The sequence below is a fragment of the Hirundo rustica genome, chromosome 12 (genome assembly GCF_015227805.2).
Source record: "Hirundo rustica isolate bHirRus1 chromosome 12, bHirRus1.pri.v3, whole genome shotgun sequence".
NCBI lineage: Eukaryota > Metazoa > Chordata > Aves > Passeriformes > Hirundinidae > Hirundo > Hirundo rustica.
In genome coordinates, this window is record NC_053461.1 from 13,409,706 (window position 1) to 13,435,507 (window position 25,802).

General features: G+C 43.5%; 1 protein-coding gene across 1 annotated transcript in view; it reads left to right on the top strand.

Moving 5' to 3' along the window:
- PTPRG (protein tyrosine phosphatase receptor type G) overlaps nucleotides 1–25,802 on the top strand; it is a 395,690-nt gene that overhangs the window by 295,020 nt on the left and 74,868 nt on the right. Inside the window, exons 7-12 of the mRNA XM_040076808.2 lie at nucleotides 630–787; nucleotides 4,938–5,130; nucleotides 18,370–18,554; nucleotides 20,500–20,608; nucleotides 22,342–22,391; nucleotides 24,735–25,530. Coding sequence (XP_039932742.1) covers nucleotides 630–787; nucleotides 4,938–5,130; nucleotides 18,370–18,554; nucleotides 20,500–20,608; nucleotides 22,342–22,391; nucleotides 24,735–25,530 — 1,491 coding nt within the window. The remainder of the gene's footprint in view (nucleotides 1–629; nucleotides 788–4,937; nucleotides 5,131–18,369; nucleotides 18,555–20,499; nucleotides 20,609–22,341; nucleotides 22,392–24,734; nucleotides 25,531–25,802) is intronic.

Consider the following 25,802-nt stretch of genomic DNA (forward strand, 5'->3'; position numbering starts at 1 on the left):
CTCTGGGCCTGGCTGTGTCCCGCTGGGCCTGACTGTGTCCCTCTGGGCCTGGCTGTGTCCCGCTGGGCCTGGCTGTGTCCCGCTGGGCCTGGCTGTGTCCCACTGGGCCTGGCTGTGTCCCGCTGGGCCTGACTGTGTCCCTCTGGGCCTGGCTGTGTCCCGCTGGGCCTGGCTGTGTCCCGCTGGGCCTGGCTGTGTCTTGCTGGGCCTGGCTGTGTCCCGCTGGGCCTGACTGTGTCCCTCTGGGCCTGGCTGTGTCCCCCTGCGTTCTTCTCGCTGCCATCAAGCTGGAGAGCCATGTACTGAGTGCTGGAACCATTGACTGCATGTACAGAGCTGAACATTACCATTTATGTACTGACATAAACCAGTGGGGTAGCAAGTGCATTTCACACCTGCACACGTTCACATTAGGAGGGTGTGTGTTTGGGATGGGGCTGACTAGCATTTTGGCTGCTCTTTTAAGAAGCCACGCAGCAGCTCTACCAGAGGGTTTCCATTTTTTCATTACATATATGATAAAATATGTTGTTGCCATTACACCTTGTTAGGCTGCCTAGCAATGTGATGTCTGTTTTAAAGACGCATTAAAAAAAAAGTGTAATCCTGCTTGTCAATCTTCCCCGCAGAGAAGGAGACCTTTCTGGATCCCTTTGTGCTGAGGGAACTTCTGCCAACGTCTCTGGGGAGCTACTACCGCTACACAGGTTCCCTGACTACTCCTCCCTGCAGTGAGATCGTGGAGTGGATTGTTTTTCGGAAGCCTGTGCCCATTTCTTACCATCAGGTGTGTTGGTTTTGTCAGTGAAGCCCATCTCTTCAATTTGCCCTCCTTAAGACAGTGTTTTCAAAACCTGCTGGTGGAATTTGGAGAACACAAATGTTTCTGTTGACAAAAAAGGAAGTATCAGTGATTTTTTTATTATTATTATTCTCTTAAGTAATATTGTTTCTGAACAGGAGCCATCAGTCTTGAGAAGACAGTACAACGTGAAACCCAGTTTCCTTTCAGTGATTTATTTCATATTGTTTTTGTTAAGATTAAATTAAGCTGTGGTGTAAATAGTTACATAGACTTCCCTTTTATTCTTTTTAATTGAAACTTTCTTTTCAAAGTAAAGTGAGTGATTTCAGTTCTGCTCAGATTTAGTAATTTCAACTAATTACATTAGAAAAGACATCTTTCCATTAATTCTCCATGCTTAACTGTTTTTATAACATAGTAAAGCTGCCATTATGTGCTTAGCGAGCTGGTGCACAAATCTTTAAAATTAGCACATAGTAGCTTTTAATGCAAATAGACACAATGTCTGGAGTTTGAAGAATCATCCTGATAAAACAATGTCTAGATGAAGTCAAATGTTTGCCAGTTCACTGTATTTTGACATTGTAAGACTGTGGTCTTTAGAAAGCCAACCTGCTGGACTTAGTCTTGCCTCTTGCTCATCTGACATAAGCCACTGAAAACAAACTTTTTACATTACTAATTCTGTCAGGTGCACGTGAACAGTTCACTGGGTGATCCTGACTGGCTGATGTTGTGCTCAGAGGTTTCAGAAATATGGAAGGCACTTGCCATACCTCTGCTCTGGGCTTTTTTTTCTGTTTTCTAGATCTCATTGCTTCTCCCATAGATTCTTTCATCTTTTTTTGACAGTCTGTGTTCAAAATCAGTTGCAGTGCTTCAGCTGAGGCCCTCCAGAGGCTGAGGGACGTGTCAGGATTCACATCTCCAGCCACTCACCCTGGTGTTATTTTGCCTGTTCACAGAAGTGTGACGGTGCGTGTTCAGCTCCTGGTCAGCAGGACCCTTTTTGCTGGAGGCTTTCCCTGGAGCTCTCTGGCAGTGCTGAGCACATTGTGCCCCCAGGCAGCCCCCGGTTCTGGCTGGAGCCTGGGACTCTGCACATGGTCCTGTTTGAATCAGACCCCTTGTTTTTTTCAGGCTATTTCTCTGATCGTCGAGATCATTTTGAATTCTGTCCTTGCCTGCAGGATACTTGCAATCCCTTGTAGCTTTTCACTACATCAATAAGTTTACTGTTTATTATTTGGTGGCTGCAAGGCCTGGCCCATGCTCAGTTTTATACCCTGTGTGCACATCAGGTGGGTCACAACTTCATTTTTCTTTTTTAACAGATGCAAATAAAACGGTAAATATCAATTTCGGCTGTCGGTATCAAGGTACTTAATCCTGGCATAGCTCCTTTCCTGTGCTGTACAGAAGTAACTGTTCCAAACAAGCCTTTAAAATTTGGCTTTGTGCTGCTCTGTGCATGTGTGTGTGGTTGGAGGGCTGGGAATTCTGTGTGTAGACAGACTTTCATTGATACTACAACACATGTGGAATAAATAATAGTATTCCCTCCTCCCTGGTAGCTCTAGATGTGTGTGTTTCAAGAGCCTGCCACCCTGCCACTGCTATGATTATTATTTGTTCCTCTAACACAAACAGTGTAGCATAATCCATTGCCATAGTTTAACCTTCTTTATCACAAACCCCGTGAAGCAGCCTGTAATCCCAGAGGACGACAGTGATATTGTTTAAGCTTTGTTGCTGTTTCAATTAAATTCTTGCTTTTGTGCAAAATACCTCGCTGGAAAAAGGACAGTGGTGAAGTGGTCCATTTGTGGAGGCTTCTCTATTTTATTAACAGTCCTCCATCATCATCATCTTTCCTGATAATTAGACAACAAACCAGGCCAAGCTGTGTCACCCTGCGGATGCCTTGTAAAGCTAAGTGCATTCAATGACCCAAAGCATGGCATTATCTCTCGTAATGCGTACGTCAGAGCAGCTCATTGTGCTTGTAACAGTTTCACTATTTTTAATTGCCATTTGTATATCCAACCCTTAGAAAACTACACATTAGGTTTTAATGGTTTGTAATTGCATGACTTAGAGTTTTAGATCAGGTTTCCCTGTATCTACAATAGTTTTACAAGAGCTTTTAATTTCTTCTTCTGAACAGGAGCTCTTGTGCTCCTTGAAGAGGATGAATGTAGCTCCTTGACTCCAGATCTTAGAATATTTTTTTTCTGGCAGCTGTAGATAAATTAATTTCTCATTTGTCATAGATAATATTTTTATAGTGAAAGTGAGGTTGAAATGTCTTATATATACTTCAACACATAAAAAGTGGAAGGTTAAAAATCATGTTTGAATTGGCAGTTGTTAAAATAAAATTATACCTCCCCAAGGTAGCATGGCAGAAGAAAATATTTTAAAAGTTCTCTCTGAAAGTTTAAAAATTCAATTAATGTCACAGATGTCTAAGCCTAGAGACTTAACTTCAGAGGAGTTACTGTTAAAGTTCTTGTGCTTTTATAAAGTCACCTTAAGCCCTGTTAGCTGGCTTCATCAAAACTGCTCCCAGTGCGTGAAGTGCAAAAGGTATGTAAATAAGCACAAGAGTTTTGATCTGTGCTTTTATAGAAGGGTGTAGCAGGATCATCTGTTGTGGGAGGTTTTTTTGAGACAAAAGTGTAAGTCGGTCCTTTTAGCTTTCTTAATCCATCCTCCTATGCTTTTGAGGGGGTCGTGCTAATAATTAAGAAATGTTTTTTATAATTTTTCAAAATGTTTCTTTGAAAGAAACAGAAACAGAATAGTGTTGAGAAGCTGGGAATAAGGCATTTATATAAGATGCAGGAAAAGAAAGTACAATTCAAATTCCAGCAACTCCACCTGCAAGTCTGGAAGCAGCACCTGAGCTCTGGAAGTGGCACCTGAGCTCGCTGCCTGCAGTGGGAACTGGTCATTGGTGGTCACCCCTCCCTGCTTGTCCCTTGCTGTCCCTCGGCTGAAGGGGGCTCAGGTTTGAAGGGAAATTAAATAATGGTAGTGGGTGCCTCATGAGTCAGTGGAGGATGCTTAACTGCTCTGTTACACGCTTCTTTGATTACTTTTATCAGCTTTACCAACTGAGGTTGCCGTGATAATTCTTCCAGTTTTAAGGTTTGGGGCTCACATGCTCCTTCAGAGCTTTCTTAGCAGACACACAATGAAAAGTGTGTAAGTTTCAGTGACCTGTCATTAAGCTATGAATGTTACTCAAGCCCCTTTTTGAAGTCTTGGGCCAGATTTTGTGCTCCCAAAATCCATACTGTCAATATGTGTAACTGATGTGATGCAAACAATATCAGGACTGATTTCTTCTCTACTCTGTCTTGGTCAGTCTTTCCAGCTACAGCATAATTAATTCTAGTTTTTGTGCTGAGTGATAACAAGGTAAGAGTAAATGCTGTGCCTATCTTGATAGCTGGGAGAAAAACATTAGCTGAAAATATTTTCACCTTAGTTTGCTAGAATTATTTTTCCCTAAGAAACACTAAGATACGAAGTAACAGAAAAGTTTTCCAATTACAGTTCTTTCTTACAGGTTAATACGTTTTCTTATAAATAGCTCAGATCTGAATCCAGCAGAAGAAACTTATTCCCAGAGGAGTATATGCTAGCTGTGCCTGAAAGTGCTGCACGAGCTGTCTGTGAAGCTTAGCCTGGCAGCTAAACTTCGCAGGCTATTCAGAGATCAGGAAGTTTTGCCTTATCCAGGAGAAGGCTCTTGGTGTGGAATGACCTGGAAGCACTTTTTGACGCGATACTGGGAAACAAAGCGGTGCCAGCGGTGAGGAGGGGTTGGCAAGGCTGTGTCACACACAAAAGGGATCTTAAGGGCAAGTGTTTCTTTGCCAGTGACAGATGTCCGCAGGTTCTAGAAGGCCTTCTCCCACGTTGGGCAGGATAAGCCCTGTGCCGAGATAAGGTGGTTGGCAATAATTTCAGTGGGCAGTCTGACTTCCCCTGTGGTTTTATCAGTCTTGGCATCAATATTTTACTTCCTTTCATTTTGCTGTCTTATCAGCCACCCAGATTTCAGCACATTGTTTTTCTGATTAACATCCCTTCTCTGTCCTGCCATGATGGCTGCGATCAGCTGGAGGCGTTTTACTCCATCTTCACCACTGAGCAGCAAGACCATGTCAAGTCTGTGGAGTACCTGAGGAATAACTTCCGACCAGAGCAAAACCTGAACAACAGGAAGGTGTCCAAGTCTGCTGTGAAGGATGCTTGGAACCAAGATATGACCGACATCTTGGAAAATCCACTCGGCACAGAGGCTTCCAAAGGTAGATTATACTTTAGAATTTTACACTTGACTAACAGGAGATTTTTTTCCTGTCTGCTTCATTATCAAAGTGTCGAGAACAGCTGTGTGCTACCAAAGAAATATTGCAGGTTGTGCAGGTATTCCTTGTTGGTAAGTGTCAATCAATTAACTAATTCTGCTTATGCTGCAAATAGCTGTAGAACTCGCTGTCACGAGGTGCCATGACAATACAGCCATAGAATATGTGGGTCTCAAAACCACAAAATATGAGTCTCAAACTGGCAGTGTCCCTGCTTCTGCCAACTGGCTGTAGGACTGTGGGGATGCCAGACAAAAAGGGAAAACTGAAGGGCCAAGGTCAGAGGTAAAAATTCAGCCCCATTAGCACAGAGGCATTGGGTGTTTGAATGGAAATAGATTATCCAGATGTGGTTGTGGGTTTCATTTCTCCTGTAACAAGACTTCTGAAGGACTGTCGACTTTTTAATTCAACGTTTGTATCAGTCTGTTGGTAATGGTGACAGGAGGAAAATAATCTCCTCCTTTTAGGCAGGTGATTTTCTAATGTCTTACTGAAGTGTTTCATGTGCCTTTTCGTAGAGCAGCTGGCACTTGCTTCTGTCAGACACTGGATAATGAGGTGGAGGGAGGGGGGTGGAGGGAGGTTCCTGTTACACTGGCACAAGCAGCCCTGGCTAGAGGAGCACATCAGAAATTCTGAGAGAAATGTGTTCTGGATAAAATAAGACTAGAAATAAATATCATTTACTACTTTTATTTGCCTTTATTTTATTGACTGGTGTTATTTATAGGTAGAAGAAATCACATGTACTTTCCAGTCTTCAGTCTTGCAAAGTGCTTGGTGCTTAACCACTAGAGGTAAAGAAGAGAGGGGCAGTTTGCCAGAAGGAAACAGCTAAGCAGATTTACAAGCTTCCCTTTTTTACCTGGCATTTTCACCTGGCCAGGCACAGAAAGTGCAGATTTTAGAGGATGTGAATCATGAAAACAGCTGTGTTCAGCAACCTCACCTTCCCAAGAGAGTGCTGGGAGAGTGTACTTCTCAGGGCTCATTATTCTCTGAGCATGCTTATTTATATATATGTAATATACACGTAGACAAACCTCATGTACAAGGCAGCCTTGGGACAGAGAATTTACATCAGAAGTGAGAAGGAGGTCTTGGGAAAGAAGAAATCCTGCTACGCTCAGATGCTCTGGCTTGTAGTTTTCAATCAGCGTTGTAACAGCAACATGTGTCAGTAATTTCTTCAGTTATATCCTCTGTACATATTATTTACCCAGAACAGCGATGAAAGTTAATGATTTACATTACATTAAAAGTGACAAAACTGACTAGATTTTATTTTGAGTGCAGCCAAGGTACCTCTGATATAACATTCAAGGAGATTTAACTGCTTTGGCCACGTGCCTGCATACTCCTCACCTTGCTGGATTATTTTTAAAATTAGAAAGAATCTTAGGTTGATTTTCACCACCACAGTAAATAACTGAAACCCACAATTTTGCCAGATCATTACAAACACTAAGGTCTGTAGTTAGTGTGCTAATCTTGAATTTGGAACTGTCGAGACCAAAGGAGCACCTTGAATAACCAGAAAGATTCAGACTTTGATCTTTAAGAACCAAGCACATTTGGCTTAGTTGTAATGAGGTGACCCAGTCTTCAGGAGCAGGGGACCAGCACAACCATTAGTCCGTGTTTATGTGGTTTGGTTCTTGGGGACTGGTTCTCTGAGCACGTTCTCTATGGGTCCTCTGCCATCATGTTCAGGTACCGCAATTCTCTGTGTTTGTGCCCACCTGGAAATCTGAATTTGTGACAAGAGAGACCCTCAAGTGGGGGACATGAATTTCCCATGGTCTGACAGTATTGATCTAATGGCAGAGATGAGGCTGGAGTTGGTGATTTCTTCCTCCCCTCAGCTCTAGGAGGCTAATGGCTGGGCAGCTGGTGATTTTGTACCAGATCTGTTAGCTTGTCACTTTCTGAGTTGTGTGCACACCAGGGGACACTGAAAACAGGTGCATTTTTTTAATGGACTTAAGATAAATAGGTTGGTGCAGTGTTGCTAACACAGAATGGATTGTAGTATATCCTCCAAAGGTTACAGGGATGAGATATAGCTGTCCCAGAAATATAACAACATGGATGTTTCTGGCCCCTTTTTTGACAAAGGTGAACAGTGGTGATGTGCCTGGTCCACTGCACATTCTGAACTACTGACATATAAATAAAATGGGTTGAAGTCATAATACTTGAGTGAAAGCAAAACCTGTTGTTTATTCAGCTAGTAAATATAGTGCCACTTTATTCAGTGTCATTCATGCAAAACTACTGAGGAACTGAGTGCATGGAGTGCTTTCCAGCCAGTCTTGCATACAAGTATAGAAGAGTATAAGGTTAGCATAACAAATTTCTGTTATGCAGATTCTTCTGCATACCTCCTGGTTGCACCTCAGTGCTTTCCACATTGCATTAGGCAATGTGACCAATGGCTGTCACGTGTTGACTCTTGTCTGCCCTCCCCGTTCCTGATTTCTGTGTTGTAGAAAAAGGCATGGTCACGAAAATGTGTCTTTTACTTGCTGCAAGGTGATATGGTTTGTGATGGTCTTCAGCTCTGCAGGGTAAGTTTGGGTATGTTTGTCGGTGTGATTTTTTGCAATTTGTTTCCTCTGTCACACTCTATTAAGTCTGTGGGCAGTATTGCTAATCTGGAAAACAGTGTAGCATTCATTATGTAAGCCTTTCTTATTTTGGAGGAAAATGTGCCCAGAACAATTTGCATAATGTTCAGAATAATTTTCAGAATTCCCTGGTGAATAGGGAATTTCAGATCAACACAAAGCAGTGGTCATTGGCAAATGTGCCATCCTGAGCAGTTTGGGACCAGAGAGGAATGTCTTTTCTCTCAGCTATCCAAGCTATCTCAGGTCACAGAACTGTGACCAGTAGTATAACCTGCAAATGCAGGGGTGGAAAACTTTCTCACTCTATACCAGTCCTCTGAGTATTTCCTTAGCAAAGCCCAAAAGTGGTGGCATTTGGTAAACAAAACATCTTCTGGGAGAGGCTGTTTTAGGTCAGTGCATTTGGATCCAGTTTGTTAACCACTATGAGTGTTACCAGTCTTTTGCTTTGTAGTTACTCTCCTCTCCCTTCTCTTGTTTTAATTTGAAAGAGGCGACGAAGAGAGAGGCATTGTTTTCAATCATCAGAATACAAGATGGTGAAATACTTCAGCTAATTTGAAATAGGACTAATTTTTCACTTACAAGTGAAAACTCCAGGTTTTCTTTTGTGTCAGAGTTTAACAAGAAGAGTTTTCCTTTATTCCATTATCTCATTGCTTCCTCCTATTGGCAAAAGCTGATTTAAAACAGTTCTCTTGAGGACTGCTTGTATGCCTGGAATAAAAGCATATGCATAAGACCTTTGCTGAATCAGAGCCCATGAACTGAGCTTAATTTTTTAGTTGACCCTGGAGCTATTTCAAAAAACCATACAGATGATGTTTAAAGATCTTATTTCTGAGATACACCATCCAGGTTAAATACTGTTCAGCTGTGTTATTGTAGCAACTGGTGGGTTGATAATAAACCCTTGTAGAGTGATGCTTTTTAAGAAGATGAAACTTTCAGAGATCCAAACTATACAGTGGATCATACTGTTAAATCAGGCAGATCATCATTTAACAAGAGGCCTCACCCATGTTGCACTACTAATTTATGTAAAGTTTTGAAAAGTTAGAGGTTCTCTGTACAGACATTCTAAGCCAAGAATGCATTTGTAAAGGATTAGTCAGATACTGTAATTATCAGTGACTGGCAGTGTCTGACTTTTTGGACAAGACAATCTATGTTAAAATTGCCTCCTTTCTTCTCTGGCCTGTCCTCTGTGGCTCAGGACTGTGTTGCTCTGTCACATCATATATTGTCCTCCTGCAGCTCCTGGGCTGCTTTCAAGCAGCTCTGGTAGAGGGATGGCTAATTATTTCTTGCTTTAATAGTGTACGTTGCACTTCAGGGCCAAACAGAATTCTTACATAAAAATCCATCCAGTTCAAGGATCTGGGTCCGCAGGGGATCCTTACTACTTTCACATGTTGTCCCATCAAGCAGAGCTGTATTTACAAAACTTTACCTGCTTTAGGAAAGGTGTAGGCTTGGAAACTCAGGAGGAAAAGGTGTTTCATTTCCTCGTTTCAGGAAGTACCCTGTGTGCAACAATGCTTGCCCATTTCATTTTGCTGCAGATTACATCAAATGTTGTTTCTTTAAGGGTTTTTTTAACACTCAAAAAAACCCTTTAACCTTTCTATCTCATTAAATGTGCTGCATGCCTTACAACACTTAAACAAGCATCCCATGTGAGGGGCTCTTGACATCAGAGTTTTCTTTCACAGATGCCTGATTACTTTCCCAAAGGTGTCTGATTACTCTTTGCTGGAGTCTCAAATGATGCTGTTTCCCATCAGTGGGATTTCGCCTCAGAGTACCATCTGTAATTATGATCCTAGACTAAGTTAAATAATGAGCAGTCATAAATTCACTCCAGTCAAACTTAGCTTTGGACTCTAAATTAGCAGCTGGGACATTTCTCTAGTACTGTACAGGTGATCATTTTCCTTACTGTTTTTTGTTACGTGGTGGTAATTCACAGTTTGGAAGTCCTTTTAACTTAATGCCACTAAAACATGGAGGAGAGATACTTGGATTTTCCCCCCTTGCATGCCTTGTGCTGGGGACATGGCTCAGGCCAGTGGCCTGCAGCCAAAGGTACTGCACTGCTCAAGCAAAGCAGTTTAGTTCTTCACCATGTCATGACTCCTGATGTCAGAAATGAGACTACAGCCTTCTGTAAAGGAGTTGTCTTTCTGCACAGCGTTGGAGTGCACCTCCCATGCAGCAGCATCCAAAGGTCCAGAGATTCAGTGCACTGACATCAACACTTCAGGCAGATAGTCTAGAGCATTGGCAGCAGTGTTTCTGCAGGAGAACGAGTTACTTGTCTCATTTATAGCCTCTGTTATTACTCCCAGTAATTTGGTTTTGCTTTCTAAATGCCCATGTTTTATGAAAACTGTCTCAAAACAACTTTGCAGTCTCTTCATGCCCTCAGGTTCTCTCTGGGAGTCCAGAAGGAGTCTCAGGCAGAGAACTTCTACTCTTGCAGAATGTAATTTTTATGTTTTAGTCAAACCTAAATTAGTAAAAATACTCCATAGTAATATGTAACATATCCAAAACAACAACAAAGTGAAGGTAAATTTAAAATGATTCATTATTGAAAATTTAACTCAGGATGGCTAAAGCAAAATTTAGCTATTTATTTTCTTTATGTATCTCAGGGGAAATGGAAATAAACAAGAACCTTTTTAAGTTAATTTACAGTATGTTTACCATTAGCATTGATTCTTTTTGTCCTTCGGCAGTATCTTGGAAGATTTCTTCATGGATTAACAACTCCTTCCTCATTTCCTTGGACAACTGGGCTTTTTCTATTTGCTTTTTGATTTCACTTTGTTATGGAAGTTATCATTTCCCAGTTCTATTCCCCTTTAATCAGTCAGCACCCTACTAGGTGTGGTGCAAATGAATTCATGTCTCATTAGGACTTCTGTTGGTGCAGCAGCCTGGCTTGGAGGAAGAGGTCACTCTTGAGGGTGCTGACTCTGCCCTGCTCCTTGCTTGCCCAGCATCGTTGCACTACAGACCTGCCCATCTCCACTGCCTTTGTGCTCCAAGTAAAGGAACTCACCTGCAGCTCCAAGAGTCTCTTTTTGAGCCTCAAATGGCTGCTGAATGCACATTTTAGGCAGAAATCAGTGTTCCCTCTGCATGTTTCATCCCTTCCACCTCAGCCCTGTCTTGCTCTGCAGCGCTGTATGGGTCCTCATGTATGCAGTTGTCTTGAAGAGTGTCCTGCAAAAGCAGGAAAGGACAGGCTTCTGCCTTCCAGAGGGTTTCAGGTCAGGTGACACAAAGTTTTTAGTTAAAAAAAATGACCCATTTTGAGGGGGAATCAGATGCAAACAGATGTGGTACTTATACCCGACACAGACCTCATGCTTCCCTTGCCATGGCTCTGTTCCGCGGGGTTCTGTTTTACACCTGTAGTAACTTCTGTGTAGTTGTAATGTGAGGAGTGTGTGTGTCTGACCTGAATGTAGTAAACAACTTATCAATAGATTTATTAATAAGCACTAAGTCACTGCTTACACTTCTTCAGAGATTATAAGGGTCCAAACCAACAGAGCAAGAGGAATTCAGTGTGAAAGTGTAGGTGTGGTTTGGGTTCACAGCTGCCACTAAAGCTGAAAGAGCTGAGCCTGATGATTTATTCCATTTACACCTGGAGGGAATTCCTTTCTGCACTGCCTACCTGCTGGCCCAGCTGTTCAGCCCACAGAGGTACTAATTTTAGTTTGAACCATGAGTGCCTACAGCTCATCCTTTGTGTTGGAAAAAGCCTCCAGAAACTCTGAAAGGAAAGCTGCTTTCCTAATCTGATTTTGGGCATCCCACAGGCATGTGTTAGGAGGCTCTACCAGCCCTATTGGCCTGTCCTTCCTATGCTCCCCAGGCCAAACAGCTCTCACCAGAACATTGGAAAGGTCAGCTTGGCTAAGATAGCAAATATGTGTCCTTCTGGCAGGAAATCCTTCTTTCTCCCCATTGATACCGTTTGTGATCAGTGAATGTGATCACACATGTGGCTCAAACACGCAGTGTAAATGAGGGCACAGGTGTACATTTGAAACACAAGTCACCCTCTGTGTGCACACATGGATGTGTGCAATACAAACACAAAACCTGCAGGGCAGGTCCTTGTTGGACATGAGTTTAGCCCAGCATGGCATCTGATGGTGCAAGGCTGGTCTGCAGTGCTGAGGACTCAGACCACCACTGTAGAAACAGTATTTGTGAGTTGTGTGAAATACTTAGGTGCAAACACACAGTCCATGCCTTTCAGTAAAACAGGATCTGTGATTCCATGGAAATTTAGGTGCTACAAAGCCATGCAGGTATTAATCCAAATGTTGGTTGTGTGTACACTTTGGGAAATGGGCCAGCAACAGAGGGGCAAACCCCAGCTTGTCCAGATGTCCTCTGTCAGAGGGACCCATGTGCCCATTTGCTCATGAGGTCATTTCACAGGGCATTAAACAAGTGTGGGGTCTGCCCCTCACACCTCAAGAAACAGCCCTGTCTGTTTGAAGCACAGTGGAAGGTAAGAGCAGGGAAGATAAATAGTCTGTCTCCTAGCTACATTCTGCCTGTGGATTGAAGTAGATCAACACAAATATTTGTGTGTACAGCATGCTCCGGAGCCTGCCAATGCCTGCTGGCAAAGTGCAGGCAAAGGTAAAGGAAAAATGTGCTACTCTTTAAAGCAATTATCCTTACGTATTAATAATGTCATTTATAAGCACTCTGAGAAGTCAACAATGTACACTAAAGCAAAGACAAAAAACTGCAAACATTAGTAAAATAAGGGGGAAAATGTTATAAGTATGCCTCTTAGCACTTTCTGATATATTAAAGCCTGTGTTGTCTCTGCATATGATCTTTGTAGTATATTTGTTATCCTTTGGGAGCACAGCCCTGGCTGAACTCTGGGATTGAATCTGACAGCCCAAAGCACGCTCTTGTTTATTATGGATCAGAGTCTCTTCCCGAGCACCTCCACTGAGTGACACCCGTTCAATGTAGCAGCATCTGCCCCTGTATCACTTCCCTTACCATGGCACTGAAAGCAAACGCAAGTTTTCTCATTGCAGCATAACTCATATTTTTGCATTTCAGGGTTTATTTGAAGTTTTGAGGATCTCATAATGAGAAGGAATATATATGTGTGTGTATATAGGTATGGATGTAGTTGAAGGTATTTTTCTTCCCTTTGCTGTTGGTGGCATGGCTTTTCTCTTGTCTGCAGTCAGGTTCCTGGGGGTGGGAGGGCTGAATGAACTCAGTGCATTGTTTTGGCAATAGCACAGGCACTGATCACAGCTTTCAGGTGCTCTGAAATCATCAGGAATGCCTATGGCTGAGTTGGGTGTCATTACAGCAGCAAGTGGTGCATCTGTCCTGCAGGACTGGCCCTTCCAGCTCCTTCCCAGGGCTGGGGCAGAGGGGAAGAAAACACCCTCTCTCCTCAAGAACTTGGCTGCCAACTTTGCCCCTATGGCAAAGAAAGACATGAAAACCCCATAGTGACCTCTCAGTTTTTCTTCTACTGAGCATGGGGGAAAGAAATGTGCCAGCTACCTCCCTTTGTGCTCCTGCTTTCTGTGGGAGAGACGCTGTTCCCTGCCACTTGTCCTGTTGAATGAATCATCCTGCATATCCAGACTAGTAAGAAAAAGAAGTGAGGCCTCTCTCACCTTACAGCCTGGAGCTGCCTCCCAGAGCAAGACAAGACCCTTGTCCCTGTCTTTTAGTTACCACTGAGCAGCTCTGAGCCAGTAACATACTCTGGGCACATCCTGATGCCAGTGTTTTCCCTTCCATGTCAGATCTCTGCCCATGTCACCATGAGGGATTCAGGATCTCACTGTCACGTTGCTTCTCTGTGCTGAACATTGTCGGGGCTTCAGTGCACAACGTGTATCCCACAGCACCGAGGAGAGGAACAGCAGTTCTGCATTGCTGAGACATTCAGCAGGAGGTAGAGAGTGGGATTTTTCAAAGGAGGGCATAGCGCAGCTAGAAATAACTGCCTTTAAAGTGGTGACATTTTTATGCATGGACAAGCTAACTTAGAACATTTTTAGAGGATTTTATAAATCCCGCTGAGCCCAGTGCAACTAGATTCATCATATGAAGACCTGTTTTTTTAGGGAGAAAGTATACAAGCCATAACTGAATATACAGTTCTTGCACTCTCACAAAGTTTCCCTAAATAGGTCTATTCATAACCACAGGTAGCATATGCAAAAAGTGTGATGACACCCAGAAAATCTGGCTGGTGTTGCATTTCTGTCTTGGAAAGAGAAATACAGAGGAAAAATTTCAAGGAACAATGTTAATTTTAAAAAGCTGCAGTATTCTTTTACATGCCATGTCTGCATTCATGGGTGTGTCTTAGTATCAGCAATTACTATTTGCAAAGCAACAAGCCCCTTTTTTTGTCTTTCAGCTCGCTGAAATGGAGCTGCCAGGAGCTTTTGGATTAAGCTTTATCAGGCTTTCAGTTAGGAAAGCCTCGTGGAGGTTACGTAGCCAAATACAACATACAAATCAAATTAAGGGAGAGATGAATGCAGAGTTGTTAAATTAATTTTGTTTGTTCCAGCCCACTGGAATGTTTTTAACATGAAGAAAATAATTCTCTGCTGTATGGCTGGCCTGCCCAGCACTTCTGACTGTGTCAGCATGCTGCATTCGCCTGCCAGTGGCAAACAGGTTTTGTCCAGGCTTGAGTGAGCCCTGGAAGATGAGGCTGGCCAAGATGCTGGATTCCCCCTGCCTTCCCCAGTGGGCTGATCTGCAGAGAAAAGCCTGGGTCCAGCTGCTGGGCTGCCCCACACATGGCCAGGAGCTGGGAGAGCCCCTGAGGCTGCCTGAGTCCGGTCAGAGGGGCGTTCTCCAGGTGCTTCTGCCTCTGCAGGACTTTCCCAGAAGGCAGGAGCTACCTTGTTCGCCAGGTTCTCCCAGTTCAGGTCATCCCTGACAGGAGGGTAAGGATGTTTTTTTCCCTCCAAGAGGTCCAGGGCATGTCTGTGCCTGCAGTGGGGCATGACCATGGTACTGCAAAGGCTCCTGCCTGTTCAGTGCCTCTGAGATGTGGCCTGGTTGCCCCAGCTGGGGATTTCTGTCTCCACAAGTCGTGGCATGGGTCTGCTAGCCCAGGACACAGTGGCTTTGGTGTCCTCCCAGAGCTGTGCAGGTATCTGCTCAGGATCGCACACACCACAGAAAGACATCCTGAAACCCCCCACTACAATATTTTCATATCCCTCAGGATCTGAATTTTAAACAGAGCATTAGTAATATTTTTTTCTAAAATTAGCTGAGATGCTGTTTCACTGTGGAATAATGCTGGTTGTTGGGTTTGTGTCTTTTTTCCTCAAGAAATCATGAATTAACTGAAATTTTTTTTTCTTATTAAGCCTGGTTTTGTTATTTAAAAAAAAAAAAAAGAAAAAAAAGAAGCAGCTTGTGTTTCTCTTTAGTGTGTCCTGATTAAACTTCCCCTTCCCTGTCCCAATCTCTTCCTGCATTTCTGTCTCTTCTTCAGCTGCACATTTTGCAAAATCAGTAGAGGTCCTTTAGCCTGTGATTCTTTTAATCTTCTTTGAAAAATCCAAGGCACAGAGAGTATTGAAAGAAAAATTAGATCTCTGGGAAATGCCAGTTGTTTTATAGATGGTCAAATCATTGCACTTTTTTCCTTGCCTTTCAGACATTCACTATGTTATTATGTATCACTTTAATTAAATCATCAAATTGAATTATTGGATCAAATGTTTCTTTATTCCATTGTGTCCTAAGCAGGTTTAGTTAAATTAATAAAACCATATGTTTCATTTTATAAAAGAAAAAAATAAAAATTCTCTTTTTTTGCCCATTCATAAGCTGTTTAAAGAAATGCGGTTGAGCAGAAAAGGTTGATTAATACTAAATTACTTCAGGTTTTTCAGATGCTGCTCTGTGCCTTGGAGTAAATTGATCCAAGTCATACTAAGTCATGAAAATTTTGTAATATTTCCTGAGAGATTGCAGTATTGTAAATTCAGCCTCATTTTAGCTGGCTGTCCTTAGTGGAGTCACTGGTGTGATGAGAAGTGCTCATGACCTTGGGTCAGGGTGCAGGGTCAGGGAGGGTCTCCTGACTGAGCCTGTGAGCCTCTGTTTTATCCATGGGAAGCAGCCACTTCTGTGGCTGGCATGAGCTGTTCCAGATGGCATCCAGGCTCTGCAGAGAGTGGCACAGAATGGGGGTCACGGCAGCCCCCTCTCCTCGCTGGCTTGGGGTCCCCGTGTGAAAAGCAGCTGCCAGACATCGTGCAATTAAGGTAGATCTCTCTGTCCCTCAGGAAGGTTACCTGCTTGAATTATTTCTAAAACAATTTGATGCATGATTACTTTAAATATATAAATCTCTGCGTGTCCTCCTGGAGGACAAGCACTGGGGAAGAGTTTTAGGTCTGGGTAGCGCTTCACCCTGGGCTCCAATCTCTGATGGGATTTGATTAGGTGGAGCGATAAAGGCTGGCCTGGCATTTTGAAGTGTAATTCTGTGATGACAAAGGGCGTCAAAGAGGGCAGTTATGATTTATTGGTGCAGTTATCAATAAACAGTGATGTCAGGGAGAATTGATCTGACCATCTCAGCGGAAAGAGGTGAGCATGGAGAGGCATACCAAGGATCGGGAAGCTCTGTGAAAAGCGAGAACAGAGATGGCTTTCAGCTGTCCCATCTCTTCCAGGTCCTGGCCAGCTTCATGCTGTGCTTTGGGGGACCAGGGGGGAGCCAGAGGGAAGCCATGGTGTGGCTTCTGATTTCGTGGCACTGACAGCAGAATGCTGTTTTGATTCCTTCAGCTTAATGTAAATAGAAACTCACATACATTTATCCATTGCTTTTGGGTACTGTAGGGTTTGTTTTGCTGGATCATCCTTCTGGGTTGAACAGAAGGATCTGCTGCAAAACTGCAGGATTGTCACCCCTCATGGCAAGAGCAAACATAAAAGATCTTTCCTGCCCAAGCATATTTCTTCAATTCGTGTTGCCTTGTTCAGCTAGGTACAAAATGTGATTTATAACCGCACAAATGCATTTGATGGGTATTTTTCTATTGTACTGGTAATACTGGTGTTTAAAGCATTTAATCATTTTTAAGAACTGTACCTATTTCAGTAATGTAACAGCAGTGCTGCATGGCTAACCTGCAAGTCCAGGCATTGGAATAGACATATTTCCCCTTCAGTGCTGCTAGGACTCTTTAGAGGTGAAATAACGGCCAAATATACACGCAGTCACATACCTGCAGAGTGCAAACAAGCTCAGTGTGCTGGCTTTAAGAGGAAAAGTCGTACTGGGAAAAATAATTCTGCAAACAGTGTCAGCCTGATGGGCTGGGTGACGCTTTGCCTTTCTCTGGCAGAAGAGGCCAGCTCCTTTGCCACGGCACATGTGTTTAGGTATCATTGCAAGTGACTTTCCTTGGTTCAGGGTTTATACTGAGAAAGAGAATGTGAGAATCTGCCCTGAATTGGGTATTTTAAACGTGATTTTTAAAGCTTGGTTGAAAAGCTGAACTCTTTACAGCTGGGAAGGGGATGATGCAGTTTTCCCACAGCATGTGAGTGCCATCTAGTGTTGCGCATCCCCACCCGGACCTTTCCATGGCAACTCCTTGGAAAGTGTCTCTTCAGCTCTCTGAGGGGGCTGTGCACACCCCACTCCTGGAGGGGCCGGGCTGCATTTGTAGCTGGGCTTGGTCTGCCTGCAGAATTTGGGGTTTGGTACTGCTGGAAGCAGAAGCCGTGTTTTTCCCAGAGGGTAAGCTGTCCCTGTGCTGATGTCCCCACTGACTCAAGCATGGCTGAGAAGTGGCTTGTCCCTCCATGCTGCAGGCAGGGTTGGGAAGGCAGGGCTGCCTGGGGGTTCCTCTGCCTGCTCAGAGGAGATGGCCAAGGCCATCAAAGAGCCACCCTTCCCTGTGCTGGTGATACATTACTGAGAAACTATTGAGCATCTTTGAAGAAAGATGCATAGAAAGAATATAAAATAACTGTAAGAATGTACTAGGTTAACAGGAGAACATTTACTGACCCGATAGTGCCACATTTTCAGACGTTTCAACTCTTTCCAGGGCCAGCAGACCACTTTGGGGAATTTAGCCCTTAACAGCAGGAGAGTGGGGAGGAGGGAAGCCGTGGATCAGGTCCACTGTATTACTTCATGTTTCAGTGCAGAGTGTAAAAGCTTTGCACCTACACCAAGCTAAAGTGTAGATGCAAATGTCAGGACTGAGAATTAAGTCGAGAACTAAGCAACCTGCCTGAAGGGAATGGATTCTCATTCACTTTACTCAGGAGAGCAGAAAGCAGCTGCAGGTGGTATTAAGTCCCATTGGTCTCAGTGGATTGCAGTCTAAGCTGTTACTGTAGGCCAGGACATTAAAGAAAAAAAACCTAGCTCTCAGAGTGAGGCCCTGATCTTCCTGTATGTTTTCTCTCAGATATTTAGAAAAGCTTCATCTTTTCTCCTTCTGTTTTTCAGCTTGTAGCACTCCTCCAGTCAACATGAAAGTGCAGCCTGTGAACAGGACAGCACTACTGGTGACCTGGAACCAACCAGAAACCATTTACCACCCTCCAATCATGAACTACATGATCTCATATAGCTGGACTAAAAATGAAGATGAAAAGGAGAAGACTTTCACCAAGGATAGTGACAAGGACCTGGTAAAAGCACAACATCAACCCCAGACATATGTATCAAGCTATCCTTATATTGTTATTTTCTTGGTAGAAGGAGGTAGAGGAGGAAGGCAGTTGTTGCCTTATAGGCAGGCTAATGTTTGACCCACGATGGATTGCTGTTTAAATGTTCAGCATTAGTTGAATGTTGCCTAGCAGGCTACCCAAACACTGGAGTGTGAATTTATAGTTTATGTGAGTGCATAAAGGACTGAATCTGCAGACACTTTTTCATGTAGTGTTGCTGAGAAGCAGCTGGCTCGGGAAATGGTGAGGCTCTGAATACCTTTTGGCTTGTGTTCAACTTACAGATTTTCACATTAAAAGTCCGATCCCCCAAAATCTGTTTCTGGGCTCAGGCTTTTCACTGTGCATAGCCCCTTGCAGGCTTCGGAGCAGTTCCTGGCAGTAAGTGCTGCCAGAGGCAGGAGTTGCATAGTCAGGGCTTGAAGATTATTTTGGAGTGGCCCTGTACAAGCACTGCCTACATCTGGCAGTGGGAGAAAAAGCGAGAAGAGCAAGACAGTTCCAGCACAGATGGAAACACTGCTCTATCTCCTCCATTTAGGATTTCATCTGCTTGTCATTCTTGTCTGAGTGGAAGCAAGTATTGTGCTGGTCCTTAACATTCTCTGCGTATAAAACCAGAGTGACATATTCAGGTTTGAAAGGCCTCCATTTATTGTTAATCAAAGAAAGCCTCTAGAATAATGAAATCAGTAATTGTATATGCACATGAAAAATGCAGGAGCAGTGTTATTCCTAATGACTGTTACCATATTTTTTTTTCAAATACACAGTCCTCTGGGCCCATTCAATCAGTTATACAATAATACTTCTCTTATTCCCTTAGATGAAGCTTCTTTTACTTCATTTCCATTTATATTTCCAATTTCCCCACTAGACATTGTTATCTGGGTCACATTAGGGAACGATCTGCCTCGTGAAATCAGAAAGGAATCCATTGAAAGGCACCCAAGGTTATGATGTACTGTAACCTCTCTCTTGTCATAATTTCACACTTCTAAGTGAGGTTTTTTAATCAGGTATAAGGAGGAGAGCCTTAATCAGCAAAAATGAGGTGGGCACCATGAAAGCATCCTGTTTTATGTAAAAGAAATAATTACAAGTGCAGGGGATGTGATGGAGGGATAGCTTGGAAATAAATTGCAGTGAGACCTTGTGCTGTTCAGCAGAGCTTTGGGTTAAGAAAGCAATGACATCTTAGTCTATTTTAGGGGCAAGAGAAGAAGGAAACCCATTTTCAGAGGAAAGTGCAGATTGTTTTCAGTGCTCTGGCAGATACAGTTGGTCTGTCTCATCTTGAATCAGAGCTGGACAGTGTTTTGCTATAGAGATCACAAGTATTTCAAGTGGCTCATACAGCTACTCCTGTGAACTGATGTGATTGTGGACTAAGGCAGCTCTCAGGTCTAGGAGTAAGCAGGGATATCCCAGCCCAGGATGCTCAGCCATCATGTTGCCTAGTGCACCAGAATCAAATTGCCTTAGCCAGCTGGTTGCAAAATAGTCAGTTTGAATATGCAGTGACTTTTCTGGGTTTATCCTGTGTTTGGGACATGTATCTCCACCTAAAAAAATCTTACTATAATTGCTGTAAAGGCGAATGACTTAAATTTAAGTTTTTGCAAGGAGAGCAGAGACATTGAGGCATGGAGACTGTCATGAGAACAGATGTGGGACGTGTTAACTTCTTTCTCATGGGCAGAGTCAGCAGTGTCTGGGTGCATCCCTTCAGCCTTTAGCCTTGCCCTCTCCAGGGAACCACTGAATATTTCTGTGTAGAAATATAGCTTGTCTTACATGGCATAAATGTTCTGTGTTAGCACAATGCTTTATATATTTCAAATTGATCTTGGACAGTACTGTGGGGGTAAAAAACTGAATAATATCTATTTTTTTTAAACAGAAGGCCATCATTAGCCATGTCTCACCTGACATCCTTTATCTGTTCAGAGTTCAAGCAGTTTGCCGAAATGAAATGCGTAGTGACTTTAGCCAGACTATGCTCTTTCAAGGTAAAAAAGCCACATGCATACTTTTACATTGAACTATTCTTTGTTTGTTTAATATTTTCTTTGCAGAGTGCAATATGGTGTGAAGTTACTTCAGAAGATATTTGAATGCATGTAGACAATGCTAATTTCATATTGTGGCCAGTGACTTGATCTGAATCTCATTTCCATTGAGGAGGGTTTTCCTACACCTCTCAGTGTCAGGGTTTGTCATGTTTTAGGAGAATTTAGAGTTTTTCTTGGTACTAGTTTTCTGAAATAAATTCATCAGAGACTGTTTATGCATCAGAGGCACAGCTATAACAGAATGTGAGTCTGATCAGTGTCTGTTTTATGTAAAGAGGAAAGGAGATCAGGCCTACCTTGACAACCACATGTAGAGAGATTCAGGTTTTACCATGCACACACCTCAGTGATTTCCAAAACATACATATTTAAAGAAAATCAAAAGAACTAGATGATAAGCTGTCCTTTGTCATGGATTTCCTTTTAAGTTTACTGGAGAAATCTGATAAAGCTGAAATTTGGTAGGAGAACTTAATGATTTTAGAGGGGGTTTTTTTAAGTGCTAAAGTTTTGCTCCTTCCTGGAAATTTATTATGACATTTTTTATTAAGTAGGGCAAATTTTGCCTCTGATGAGATCATTTCCTCCCAGTCCAGCTTATCGGTGCATAAACCTCAAAATTGGTAATGGAAGAATAAAACAAGCAGAGTTAAAAGTTTAAATCCTTAGGGTGAAGCAAAGAGTTGTCACTTGGATCTGATGCTGTGCATGGAACAAAATAATAGAGTAATTTTTCAGTGTCATTTTCAGAAAGTATAGGGGTTTTGATCCCGCTTTGCTAGCACTTAGTGTCTGAGGGATGTCAAGCTGTAGACGTGGTTTACTTCTGTTGTGGTGGCATGCCACAGTGTTGGCAGCACTGCAGAGAGAGCAGGGATCAGACAAGTGTCCTGTCCAAGTCACAACTCATGTGTAGCTCTGTTTTTAGTACCTCAGCACAGTGTTTTAGATGTCGCTTTTAAGTGCCAGGCAGACGTTAGAAACTGGTGTATTGCTTATTATGACCTGTTTTACTAGATAATGGAATGGAAAATTCTTTGAAGTTTGACTACAATAACTGTTTAATCACAGTTTGGGGTAAATCATTACTGACAGCTCTGTGGGAGATCCTTTGGGTACTGTAGCCCAGTTCTAGCCCAGTATTCAATGCGGTGGAAGTCATACACACATCTGCAGTGGGACTAGATGATGTGATTCCTTCCACATGTACCCAAAAAGGAGCTGCTGTTCTAATCTCTGGCTGTACCCAACATCTAACCTAGAAAATTAACCCACTTGAGCTTTCAAAACATTGTTCAGAGGTTGATTGTATTTGTAGTTGAGATATATAGCAACAAATAATGATATTATAAGAACAGAAAAAATACCGTTATCATCAAGCTACTCTTGCTTCCTGTGTAAGTCAGGATGTTTCATCCAGCTTAGGGTTGAAGGGGAGAATTTGTTTTCTGTCAGTAAGCTGGCATTGCCAGGCCTGAGTAACTAAAGACAAGCAAGTCTTTTTAGACACAAGTGCAGAGTGAGGTGAGTAATGCCCAAAGAGCTGAGTTGCCTTTGCTCCAGTCTGAGACCTGTACCTGTATTTTGTAGCCACACGTTGAGCAGTAGTTTTGCAGTTGTTTCTCTGCCTCTTCCCGTGCCCTGACACGCTGCTCTTCTTCCCTCCCCAGCTAACACCACTCGAATTTTCGAGGGGACCCGAATTGTGAAGACAGGAGTGGTAAGTCACGGATTTAGGGAGCGGGGATTTGGGGACATTTCCCACCAGGTGGCAGCACGATGTTGGAAATCTGCAGCAGGACTCAGCTTTCCTGGGAAAGGGATGTCCGGACCTGTCACAGAAGGGTTCATAGCATAAAATACAGTTCCAATATGAAATGGTTTTCTAGCTTCATGCTCTGACAGGCTTTGACCACTGGAGAATCAAGTGTTAAAAGGTTTTCCTCCACCTGTATTCAACCCATTTAGAGGGGATTTGTAAAATCTTAATGGTGACTGTGGAAATAAATTTCATTTCTTTTATTAACTGTATGAGAAGAAGTATTTGCAGCAGAAATAAGGCCTCACACACTGCATCTTTGCTCTTCCAGTGCTTTAAGGATATCTGTTACTGTGTGAACAAAGCCTGAACAATGTCTTTGTTTTATTTTAATTCACCTGAGACTGTAACAAGTCACTGAGGCCAACTTTTGTATTCCAGAATCAGAAATTTTGGTACACTTACAATAATAGTGGAATACACTGTTTCCATTTTGAAAGCATCTTATTAGTCTATTTAATATTAACTATCCATAACCTACATTTCTTGGCATCCAGTGTACCTAGTTGTTCAGTCAAATTTATGGCTGGATTCATACTATTGAATTTACTCTAAGTACATGGCTTCTGGTTTTGTTCTGATCCAGTTTGATATACTCTCTAATAAGCAAATAACGTATACAAAGCTTGCATTTGAATGATTAATGTTTGTTTAATCAAGTATAGATGTATTCTAGATATATAAAATCTGCTGTCAAATTTTAATACTCGGTCCAGCTTTGAGACTGTGCATGCCAGCAAAAAGCAAGTCTCACAATGCCTTAGGCATTCAGATTGATAAGTATCTGAAAGTTTAGATGCTTTTTTAAAGTTTTGGCTCGAAATCTCTAAAGCACAGGTTTTCATCCGAGATCTCAGGTTCTCTGTGATTGCAGCTGGTCAAAAATAACGTGAGAAAGCAGCCTTTCCTGGTTTGCTGCAGCATTTCAACTACACGGCTTGACTGAACCCAGGAATTGCAGAGATGCAGTAATGCTGCTAAGTTATAAATTTCAGTTTGCAAAATAAACATTTTACATTTTTTCAGTGTTCAGCAGCACCCATTTAACCCTTTTTTGTCCTCATCTGATGCATACCTTTCCAGCTAATGGTCCTCCTGATGATGAATTCAGTAATGTGAGACATTTTTCAGTAATTCAGAGAAGGAGAATGGTCAGGTTGTCCAGAGGAGCCACTGACTCAGCTCTTCCACAGAATTATTCCTTGTCTTTAGACAATTCACTTCAATCTCTTTTTCCACATGTAATTCAGGACTAGCTCTTTATGGACAGACCAAGGTTTAGTTCTTTATGTGAATACTGAGAGGTTTTATCTACAGCAGAGCACGCACGTGTGCAGAGACCTGCATGTGTGCAGTGGGTTGACATTATAATGATATTGGCAGGGTGCAGAGGGTGCAAAGTCCATAGTTCATTACCTGCTTTCTCTCAGTGAAGCAGGCAGTGCCAGTCCTGCCTTTCTTTCGCTGGTGGTGGCCAGGAGGAGTCCTTTGGATGTGGAAAACCGAGTCTATACGTGGTTGTCACAGCCTGGAGGTCCTGGCAGATGTGGTGGCTTGCTGAAGGGCTCCTGATGCTCTCTGAGTCCTTCAGGAGTGTCCAGCTGGCCATGCTGCACTTCTTTTGTAACAAGAGCGATGCCTCATAGCAACACCAGTCCTTAGGAGAGTAATCCTGATGGGTAAATAAAGGAAATAAAAATAGTATCCTTCGAGGCCCTCACAGTATACGTGGGAAGAGCCAGAGCTCCTCGTCAGAGCAGACCCACCAGCCACGGATGCTCACGTTGGCAGCCATTATTTTGGGACAGCCCTTATGTAACACTGTATTTTTAAACTCCTGTATTCTGAGGATTAAAGCACTGTGAGTAATGCAGCTGAACTCATTAAACTCCTTTACATTCTTCTCACCCCAAGAGGAAACGTTACTCACAAGTCAGTAGTGATGTGGGCATAGAAGGTCCCGATGTAAAATCAGGACAAGGATATAAGAGGGTTTTAATGACGATGTGGTGAAGGCAGGGAGGTTTCCTCTCTTTGTGGTTTGCTGGTCGCTCTGTGGCATGTTCTGGCCTTTCAGAGGCTCAGCCTTTCATCCAGCTGGTGTTGAGCCTCTGGTTTTAGGAGAATAGCCTGTGTTTAAAAAGGGAGGGAAAAGCGACATGATGACCCCAAATGGTATGTTGGGCCCCTACTGATGCTCTCTGCTGTGTTTTCTTCCCCTCTGCTGCCGGTGATCTCCTCAAGCCCACAGCATCTCCTGCCTCCTCAGCGGACATGGCTCCCATCAGCTCCGGCTCCTCCACCTGGACCTCCTCGGGGCTCCCCTTCTCCTTCGTGTCCATGGCCACGGGCATGGGCCCATCCTCCAGTGGCAGCCAGGCCACCGTGGCCTCCGTGGTGACCAGCACCTTGCTGGCAGGGCTGGGCTTCAGCGGCGGGGGCATCTCCTCCTTCCCCAGCAGCGTGTGGCCCACCCGGCTGCCGGCGGCCGCCGCCCCCAGCAAGCAGGCCGGCCGGGCCGTGGTGGCCACCACGGAGGCCGCCGCCGCCTCCCCAGGGCCGGAGCGGGACTCGGCGCTGACCAAGGATGGCGAGGGAGCCGAGGAGGGGGAGAAGGATGAAAAGAGCGAGAGCGAGGACGGGGAGCGGGAGCACGAGGAAGAGGAGGAAAAGGACGCCGAAAAGAAGGAGAAAAGCAGGGCGACGGCAGCCTCGGAGGCGCGCGATAGCACAGAGCCCAGCGTGGCCGTGGCTTCCCCCAACAGGACTGCGGAGGAAGAGGGAAATAAAACTCTATCGGGAGAAGTGCCAAACCAAAACGTTGCCCCCACGGCTGGAGGTGCCGAGAAGGAGAGCTTTGCCGAAGCCGACACTCAGCCCCAGCTGCTCCCTTCCACCCAAGTGCCACCAGCGTTCACCGACGAACTGTACCTGGGCAAGATCCCAAGACGACCAGAGACAACAAGAAAGCCTCCTCCAAAGATGGACAGGTTTCCAGAGGAATATCCCTCAGATAACAAATTCATCACCATTAACCCAGGTGAGTGATCTGCAGGGAAACCGTTTCTGCCAGCATAAGTGTTGGAAAACAACACTGTCCAAACTCCTTACTGATTTCCAGTAGATAGAGCGTTTTTGTGGTGTCTGGTTACATCTGATTGGCAGGTTGTCACAGGACCCAACCCCACAGATTGTTGCTGAGGGAGCGGAGTGGAAAGGAATATCCTTTTATTGGGACAGATTCATGATCCTTTTAGCTTATTGGAAGAGAAAATATGGAAAAAATTTAACTCCCAACATGCTACATTAAAG